The sequence below is a fragment of the Dromaius novaehollandiae genome, chromosome 12 (assembly GCF_036370855.1).
Source record: "Dromaius novaehollandiae isolate bDroNov1 chromosome 12, bDroNov1.hap1, whole genome shotgun sequence".
NCBI classification, from domain to species: domain Eukaryota; kingdom Metazoa; phylum Chordata; class Aves; order Casuariiformes; family Dromaiidae; genus Dromaius; species Dromaius novaehollandiae.
Window position 1 is genome coordinate 24,674,138 of NC_088109.1, and position 10,149 is coordinate 24,684,286.

The following is a 10,149-nucleotide window of genomic DNA, read 5'->3' on the forward strand; positions in this document are numbered from 1 at the left end:
TATCTTCTTCAGGCAGCAGGGCTTTTTATTACATAGGTCAATAGCAAGCAGCTGCACTGAACCAGCCTGCAGAGGCCTCCGCTATCAGTTTTTTAAATCCCTTCCTCTTTCCTGCTACACTTGCCTTAGTTTTAGGGGAACAACATAGTTGTACTGGTACAAACATGTCCTAGGACCCAAAGGTGAAAAGGTCTGTGGAGACATCTTCAGCCATCTATTGACTTCACCTGGGCTGTCTCAGCCATACTGAAGGAAAGGTTTTAGTTCAGACACCAAGACACTTACTAGAGGTAACAGAACACGTCCATCCTGACGCCCTTTCAGGCCCCTGGGCAATAAAGCAAGACAATTTAATCTGCCCACTACTTAAGTCTGAAGTATGCTAGTGTGTAAACCCCAAGCAAATACTATATCACAATGTCTTTCAAAAACAAAAGCCTAAGTTCTTGATGGGATTTTGCCAGCATAGACAAAGACGACAAGAGGCCTGTCCTTCCCCCTTACCTCGGTAACGTACCCAGTTGAATTCACAAACATCTCAAAGTCTTCGTTGCTGACCTCGTACTGATCCATGTAGAAACTGTCAACATGGACTCTTCTAGCAGGCCACTCTCCATCTTGCTGTATTTCAGGCTCATCAGTGCCCATCGTGAACACCCCTCCTGGAATAGTGACCATCTACAGAGGAAACAGCAACACCCAAAAGATTATTTTCAGTCCCTTATACAGTTTTACTACTCTTCTGCCTCATCTTTGGAGGTGCTCTTGCTCTGAGCAGCACTTCATTGACAGATGAAAACAGAACAACAAAAGGACAACAGTAACATCTTGAGCACCACCTGCTCAGAAGAAAGAGCAGACAGAAGTAAACTAAGAGGAAAAATCTCCTTTGTAGCTCTTTCTACAGAAAGTCTGGGCAATTCAGAACTTTTACCGAGGGTAATATTTGTGCTCTTATGAGGGGAAACATGCTTCCCTACTGTACCCAGAAGTCAAGAAACAATCTGAAGTCCCTTTTAGTCACTTCTGGATAAAGAATTCCAGCAGTTCACTGTTTCTGTGAAGGCCTGATGCATCAGTGAAGCACCTGCAGATTATGAAACCATAAAGTGCTCTTTTGTGGACAAGCACAGTGCACTTGTTTGCATACTAACTACACATGGGATTTCACTTACTAACGGGCACATGCAGCTTTTCATTACTAGCCGTGCTGCTAGCAGTCAGGTAGACACACCACCTGCAGCTCTGTGTGCCACAGATAAGACACATTATATTCCACTGTGTGCAAGGCTGGCCTTGGGCAGGAGCCTCAGGCTTCAGAAATAAAGGATGAGTGATAGAATAATGTTTTAACTGTTTCTATTTAAGATATTCTTCTCTTTAAGGCTTCAGCCAGTTTCTAGGGCAACAAAGCACACTTCTCCCCCCACTTTAGAGGGCTCTTTCCAGTAAGGCAGAGATGCTGGAGGTCTCTTCATGCTCCTTCAAACAAGAAGCTCAGTCTTTCCCAAGACCCCTCTGAAGACCACAAACTGATCCAACCACTCCCCAGCAGCAGTACACCCAATAAACAAGAACACACGATTCCTGCTCGGAAGCCTATGTGGGAAGGCAGGATGACAGCTCGGGCTTTGTAAAACCTTCCCAGTGGGCAGAACACTTTTCGAGGCTTGGCACTACCCAAGAACTAGCTTGCCAAGGAGTTACCCAACTCATCATCAAAACAGGAAAGAACCACGGGAAAAAACTCCCATTACTTTCTTTTCAGTATCCTGAGCTACCTTCCCTCCCTAATTCACCTCGAATTCAGCCACCCCAGCCCTCTGTCAATAGGTCAGAGGTCTGCGAGGGGCGAGCCCCCAGAAAGCCCGTCAGTGCTGAACATAGGCACCCGTTATGGAAAATAGTCTAGCATGTCCTATTGCACCCGCACACACACTGAGAGCAGTGCATACCTGTGACCACACCGCACACAACTCTTCGCGAGTTCAAGTATGCAAACCAGTGGCAGAACCCAAAACGAGCAAAGTACTCTAAGAGATGGCAGTATTTTCTGCAAGATCCTGATGTCTGGCATTTAGGGAATTCAAGCCCAATAATAAAAACATTCATTGACAAAGAAATTGCTAGTGCGGCATACTTCTAACACCGCTCCGGAAATGCAGTTTTAGTTCTGACAGGAGAAAGGAAGCTTGCGTTTTAGCTGTATGGGAGTCCATAAAGAAACTAGATATATATAGTGGAATAATATAACATGCTGTGTGTATATTAAATGTAGCCAAACTGAAGAGAAATTCACAGAAGAGGTGAACTGATTTAACATTACTTACATGAACAGTTAGTGCACTGAGTCAGACATGAACTCTGGATTTTGTGCATAGAGCTATTTTGCAGCATGGCCTAGATTATAATACCTCGATTCTTCTCTGGTTGGGATTTTGTGTTTTCTTATTTTACAAGGTTCTCTTCCTACAGCTGGATGCTTTCACCTAAACAATTTACTTGGATATCCACTCTGACTCATTGACCAGGAAGACAAAAAACAAACAAACAACCCCCCCACACACACTTTAGCTGTCTTTCAGCTTCTGGTGTTTACTGTTACTTGCACAGTTTACAACAATACCAGAGTACCATATGTTCCAAAAAATAAATCTACATCAGATAAACAGTGCCCCTCTCTAGTCTTCAGAGAAGCTGGAGTATTTGACATAAACCTGCATATCTAGTTTCATTGGATATGCACTGTGTTCAATTTTCTTCTCCATTATAGATCTCTCCTTTTGCTTGAGTCTCTCCAAGCAACATTTACATAGAAAATAATAATAATAAAAATAGTCACGCAACTCACAGCAGGCCTCTGAGAAGTGCTACAAATAGTTTTTCCTCTGAACTACATGTTTAGTTAGCTTCATGCTCACAAATCTTTTCTCCTCTAAGCAGAATCCATAAAAGCAACTGGGTTTTTTTTAGGACTTTGGGAATGACAACGTAATACAAAGTTACACTACCTTCCTACCTTCCAATCTTTTTCCAACCCACTGTATCTAAAACAACTCCTTGAAGCAGTCTTCAAAGCAATACTGAAAGCTCTCTAGCAACTTGCTGTCTGAAAGCGCATGAAAAATTAACGCTTCCTTTACAGCCTAGCATTCATTCCAGAAGCCTCAGAAATCTTGATAGGTTGCCAGCGTACATTCAGACAGGAGCATCCAAAGGCTTCCTCATTAACCCAGCACTTCTGCAGTGCTCTCACGCAGTTACAGCCGGGACTCCCGGCTTGTCCGCCAATACCACATCCAACATCGATACCAAATATTGATTCCATAGGCTTCTCCTCCCCCGCCCTCCCTCTCCAGCAACACTCATTTCACAGCTGGGAACCCCTACTTGGAAATAGGATCTTCCTTTGATAGCCAGCTTTATAATATCAACAGCAAATGACTCCGAAGTTGTGATTTCTGATAACACTCTTCAGCAGCTAACGGTGGAATACAACACCAAGTGAAGAACAGATCTTCTGCACAGACATCACATCCAGAAACCACATTTATATAATTAAGGGGCTTTCACATCCTGCTTTAAAATACAGGTAACTATCACAGAGGAATTAGTCTCTAGGAAATATCAAAAATGAACTATGAGGCAGAAATCCAACAGCAGAGGCTGGTGGAGATATAGGTATGTGTATATATGTGTGTGTATATAAATACATATACACACATGCACACATAAGATAGAAAGTGCAGCAATAGTGGCCTGTATCTTAGCAGTGTTACTCGTGCATACAGTTCAAGTTCCTCAAAGTCCAACTTCAAGATCAGGAACTGCATTTGCCTATGATTACACCTTTGCTGCAAATATAAGGTAACGTAGAGCAAATCCACTGAAGTACCAGCTTCCCAATCCTAAAGATGTAGTGGGAATGTCTCAATTGTAGGCGAGGTGTATTTAAAAAAACCAAAAACAAGAAAACACCACTTCAATAGAAAGAAGCAGAGGCCAGTTTTTTTCCCCTCACTTCCCTCTTGGGAAAAGGGTTTTCTAGCTAAGCATAATCAAGTTATGATGTGAACATAACTTACAATCCAGCGGTAATTAGCTTTTATTATCTCCTACTGAAGTTGCCAGCTGCCTTGCATGAAGTAACAGAGCTGAAAGGCTGTTTCAATCTACAGAGACCTACAGTGAAATGCCAGAATTTCTTCCATTACATGTAGTTTAGTGAAGTAGTGGCCAAGTGCAATATGGATTATTTAATTTGCAGTCTTCATATGTTTCCAGATTTAAGTGCAGCCTGCAATAGTCAAATTATAATTACATCCTTCCCTTTAACTTGTAACTCACTGTCTGCATGACAAAAGCTTTCTTCACACTAAAACAGCTTCCCAATGTTACGACACTGAGAAGCAGTCAGAAAGGGAACCCCTCACAGTTTTACTATTTGCAATCCATCTTGCACAAGAAGAAGATCCAAGTCTACCGTGATATAAATTTGTCTGCCAATCAAATTTTGTAATCACACTTCATGAAATGATACATATAAGGATGAATAAGCAGAGGAAATATTGTTTCAGTTCACTAAATTAAAAATAGTTTCTGAAATTATAACAGCACAACAGAACTTTAAAATACAAGTTTCCCTAAAATTTCAAGCAGTGTTTTGGTCAAGGCTGGCAACACAGAATGCCATTAGAAAACAACTACATGAACATAATATTGCATCAAATTACACTGGATAATTGGGGGGGAAAGGGGAGAAGGTATTTAGTATTTTTTCCACCTTTATGACATAGCTGCCTTTCGCCTTAATTCCTATCATTGTTTTGAGAGAGGAGAAGAAAAGCAGAAATGACTGAAGTCATCTTTGGAGAACACACTGTGTTCTATACAAGCTCTCCTTCACCTTTTCTTTCTTTGTAAAGTTTTGCGCAGTCCTGTTCAGTGCACCCTCTCCAAAGGGAGTGGGAAATAACACGTGTATACACGCACAGCGGACAGCTTTGTGGAGAGACTATCAGTTGATTAGGGCACCACCGCAGCAGGGCTTCATTCCAAGTTGAGTTTGCTCATTATAACTATTGAAGGCAAAATGAAACAGCAATCCCACTTCTAATAACTGAAGACACATCACCCGGTGAGGCACCGGGTCTTCAACGGCTAAGACGACTCACTACCCCTTTGCAATCAGCAGCTGTTGCTGTGCACCAGGCCCTCTCAAACAGGGCCTTCACCGGGGAAGCGCGTTCAGTCCAGGGCAGCGTTTCTCAGGGGAAAAACAGCAGAAGCAGAAAGAAATGAACAGTTGACGACTTTCACAGGAGGGGAACCCAAACATGGGTGGGGATACGCAGGCCGTTGCCCTGCTGAAACGCGCACACCAGACGCCTGACGCTTCCCTCGCTCACAGCATCTCAACTGCGCTTGGGTTCTGTTCGCACCGAAAGGGCTCGAGAGCCGCAGCAGCACCGCTGCTCACAGAGCGAGCGACGGCCTCGCTAATAAGGACGACGCCACCACCCCAGCACGACCACGAGGCCGCGGGGAGCGCCGCACGGAGCGGCGGCTGCGGCGGCCGTTAACTGCCTCAGGGGGCGCCGCGACCGTTAACGGCCCCAGGGGCGCCGCGCGCTGCCGCGCCCACCACGTGCCCCCGCTCACCCGCCTGCGCCCAGCGGCCCGCTCGCCCGCCGCCGCCGCCGAGTACCGCCGCGCCGCCGCCTCCCGCCCGCCGTCACCGGCCCGGCTGGAGCCGCAGCCGCACCCCGCGGCGGGAGCAGGGGCCGCCGTCTGCCGGGCCGCCTCCTCCTCCCCCGCGGCCGCCGCCAGCGTCGCCAGCAGCAGCAGGAGGCAGCGGGCGGCCGCGGCCATGTTGGCGGAGGCGCCACGTGACGCCGAGCCGCAGCGGTCAGGTGACGCGCGGCGGTTTAAAGGGCCCGCGGCGCGCGGCGGTGCCCTTCCCGCGCGGCGCCTGAGGCGCGTGGCGCGCGCGGCCGCGGCCGTTAGCGCTCCTGAGGGAAACGCTCCGGAGCAGCGCCCGGCGCTGGCCCGCCGCCCGCGTCACGCCCTCCGCAGGGGGAACCCAGGCGAGGACGGGCCCCGCCTTCAGGCGTTCCCGCTCCGAGATGTCAAAACCTGCGGCCGGGGGTCATTTTAGGTGACTGATTGTGTTATTTAGCTATTTCCACAGCAAGGGGAAGTTCAGGTTGCACAGATGCCGCTCCACAGAGATGAGGACCGGCCCTTCATAAGCTCCCTGGGAAACCAAGTACTGAACACGTCCCCACAATGGCAAAAACGTGCAATGTGGGTGCGTGGACCCACCAAACGACCGACCCATCCTTAAGTAACCTACAGGTAAGGCTAGAGCTCTTCATCCCTCTTTCCCTTCCCCCCGTCAATAGGAGACTAGACTCTGCCTTTTTACTGCTTTCCTCACAGCCAGCGTGACCTAGTAGCCAAAGCAGGTCTTGGACATCCCCGCGTACCTGTCAGGTACTTCAGCACACTGGTGTGAGCTTGTGTGAGGCTGAGGAGGTCGGTTTGCACCTCGGTGCTCTGACTTCCTCATCTGGTAATAATTCTTGTGTTCCTCCATAAAGGGCCTTCGAGAAGGTGGCCGAAGAGCGCTCTGGAAGCGCTCACTGCTGCTGTTAGGTGGCTTGTTGCCCTGAGGGGGGGTGGTTTCTGGGCCTTGGTCTGCAGCTAAGCACACTGGTTGTATTCATATGTGTTTTAAGCACTTTTTCTCTTTCTCTTTAAGCTGAAGGACAGCCAACAGCATGTAGATAACGTCAATGCCAGAGACTCCTTCAAGATGCAGGTCTAAGGCACAAAAAGTAAGTGCAACAGCTTTGACTGTGCTCCATAGCAGTACGTAAGGAGAGTGTGTACATGCCTTCCTCCTAAAGAGGACCCTCAGTCCCCCCATTAATAGGGGATGATGCAACTTGGTGCCTTTACAGAATAAGGATTTAGGGAAAAATGAAGAAATAGTAAATTCCCTGGACACTTCTGTTTCTGTATCTATCCAGAATTTGAATTTTTCACACTTAAAAGTAGATTTTCCTAAGTAAGAAAAAATAATCCTTAGGGCAAAAACATCACCATAATCTGCAGAAGGAAAAGGAGAAACCTACCTTCTTCCCAATTGAACATCAAACCCATTATTGCAATTTGGGTTGTTTTTTCCACAAGAGTTTTCAGTGCAGGTGACTGAGAAGCAGTTTGCTACAAAGCAGGTGAATGGCAACACAGTAGTGTGCAATCTGAGCAGGGCAGGAATGGAAATATACTTTATAGAGGCACAATATCCTCCTACTTTGCTCTTGGGGTTGGTAGCAATTTGCTGTTAGCAGGAACAAGCAAATTACTACCCCACTCTGTGCCAGCTCAGCTGGCGGAGACTTTTCAAGCAGAGCATAGACTCTTCCCACTCACTGTCCCCCTGCTAAGGAGCTGGGGGAGTAGCAGGCGCACAGGCCTGTTTTCTGGTGCGACAAATCCAAAGTCCTGCTATCTCATTCACAAGCAAAAAGGTGCACAGCTTTTTTATTCACTTGTACTCATTGCACGGTCAAGGTACGTAGCCTAAGGCAGTTCTTGAGCCAGTCAGATGGTGATCACCTGTGTTTATATCCAGAACTTCCATATCAGAGAATCTGGCAATTCCCTTGTTTTCCCTTTTGTTCACTAGTTATTGAAGCTTTTAGTGCTCCATCATGTAAATGTTAACTTCCCTAATGGTTGTGGGAGCTCGTGGTCAGGACTAACAACAGAATGGATCTTCTTCTGGATCCTCCACTATGTTGAAAGAAATCTTTATTCATTCTGTGTGATATTAATTTAAAATGTTTAATATCATTTTAGTTCTGTACAGATTAGGACTGTGCAACAGCAAGAAACATGGCCATAGTGAAGGAAGCTTTTTTTTCTGCTTTGTATTAGAACTTGGGTAGAAACACTACTCGACTGTATTCCCTGTATGAAATTTTACTGTGTGTTAAAATGAGTGCTGGGAGTCTTCACAAGCATGCATTCCAATTATCTATCATTAGTCCCTTTTGCCCTGTGATGTACTTAAAAAAAAAAAAAAAAAGTGCAGAAGAACAAATGAATACAAATTTAATTGGAAAAATCAAGTCACTTTTGCTGCTTTCGGGGTGAGAAAAATGTAAACATTCCTTTTATATTGAAGCAATGACCTTAACCCCATGCATTAATGAATCTCTGTTAAAATGCAAAGAAATTGCAACTAACTTTCTCCTTCCCAATTTTCAATACAATTTACTGGAATGACAAGTCAAATACAGGTGTCTAAATTCCACAGTCTTCTACAGGTCAAAACAGTCTGGCAGGATAACTTCCCTTTATTAAAACCACATGATTCTGACTGTGGCATTATGAAAAATCAGCTCATATCCAGTGAACTGGGATAGTTCTCTAGTATATCTTGCCCATTCACTCTCATTGCTTCTTTTCCTAGAATTCTTTTCTGCAGCGCTTTTGTACTTCCATTAAGTAGGTTTATGTTTCTGTATTCTCTCAGGGGACTAGATGCAACAATTACAGTTTGCTTCTGAATAAAATCCAACTTCCCACTTGTAATCCCGAAGACTTCTGGGAACTTTTGCTGGTGTCATTTATTGATGATATTTGTGCTCCTAAGGCATTTGTTCATTCACAGGCAACTAGTCTCTTCCACAGAGGGTCTAGTTGTTCTCCTTTCCTCGCCCTTCAGCACACTAATTACAGAGGCCATTTCTACATTAAAATATTATGAAAATATTACAGGTGTCTTGAATGGGAGACTTTTCAGACCTTAACTGAAAAGCTGAGATGTTGCCTAGCATTTCTCATCATCGTTATTAGTGCTTTTCTTCTCCTAGTAATCACAGTGCTGGCATGGACGACTGATAACTGGAAGCTTTTTTGATCATCTAGTGGATCACGAAGACCAGCCATAAGCAGGATTAGACAGTTTGATCCTTAGAGTCCTGGCAGTTGCCAGGAATAGCTTCTGTTCTAATCTTGCAGGGCTGCTGCTGGTGCAGCTGAACCAATAGTGGGGTGGGGAGGAAGGGGGGAGTACAAAAAAAGTGCAAACCCACCCAGAAGCCTTGAGTGCTTTCTGAGTGAAGTAATCCGTAGAAGTCAAGAGTTAATTGCAGATTAGGCAGCATAGAAAAAATAGTGTTCTTATTCTTGGTAAATAAAAGACTTAAAACTTCACCTTAATGTCTTTCATCAATGCTGAATTCACATAATTACTGCAAATAACAAGAGTGATGGATCAGAGTAAGGTTCAAAAAGGAGGAAAAGAACAGAGCTGTCCAATAACATAACAAGACTTGCAAGCCATTTTCTTGTGACTAAAACCATGTAAGTGATTGGGCTAAACATTTCATACTATTTCACTCTAAAGACTGAAGTGATATTTACCAAGTAGTAGCTTCTACAGTATTTTCTCTCTGGATTCTTGAATGGTTCTCATTTCTTAGACCCTCTTGTGTATGTCTGTGTGTGTGTGATCCAGGCTAAAAACCAACCCCTTGCTGCCTGCTGATTGAATAGGACTCTATTTGCCATCTCGGGGATTGCTTACCTTACCTCACATTATTACAGATAAAACAGTAGCTTTAGGAGAATGACTCTAGAGTACTTCTGAGTGTGAAATTTTTCACTTCCAGACTCTCCCACCATTTTATTTCTTCTTAAAGCTGAAAGATTATAGGAGTTTTACAAACTCACCATGTTTGCAGCCTAAAGCAAGTTTATGAAGAGAAGTGAAACCTTTTTTACTGAGGGAATTTTCATGGTTATCTTGTCTTTTCCACTACCACTCCAAACCTAGCATGTTTTTTGTCTTTGGCTGAAGGGCCTTCGGTGGCACAACCTCTACAGCCACTGAAGAGCTAAGTCCCAGAAAAAATAGTAAACAAAAACTATGGCTGTACCTAACGTGCTGTTCTTAACACACTGTTGCTGCTCATATTTATCACTGTTACTGAAACTGCATACTCAAAGGCAAACATATTTCAAGGCATACTAGTAGGCCAGCCTCTAACGGTCAACTCTGGACAAAGTTTTTTGGCCTGGGCTCTAGTAACTGTCCTTATGTCGCTGCCTAAATGCACCAGATGTTCTAGC

The 10,149-nt window shown here is 44.9% G+C and overlaps 1 protein-coding gene and 1 long non-coding RNA gene across 2 annotated transcripts in view; one reads left to right on the forward strand and one right to left on the reverse strand.

Annotated features, from left to right (window-relative positions):
* SUMF1 (sulfatase modifying factor 1) overlaps nucleotides 1-5,933 on the reverse strand; it is a 41,165-nt gene extending 35,232 nt beyond the window's left edge. The window contains exons 1-2 of the mRNA XM_026110594.2: nucleotides 5,662-5,933; nucleotides 505-678 (exon numbers count right to left, since the gene is read on the reverse strand). Of these exons, the coding sequence (XP_025966379.2) occupies nucleotides 505-678; nucleotides 5,662-5,871 (384 nt within the window). The 5' untranslated portion in view covers nucleotides 5,872-5,933. The remainder of the gene's footprint in view (nucleotides 1-504; nucleotides 679-5,661) is intronic.
* LOC135329717 (uncharacterized) lies at nucleotides 5,862-9,229 on the forward strand. The gene is made up of 3 exons (XR_010391311.1): nucleotides 5,862-6,357; nucleotides 6,764-6,839; nucleotides 8,889-9,229. It is a non-coding gene; the product is annotated as an uncharacterized LOC135329717 (long non-coding RNA).
* The last annotated feature ends 920 nt before the right edge of the window (nucleotides 9,230-10,149 follow it).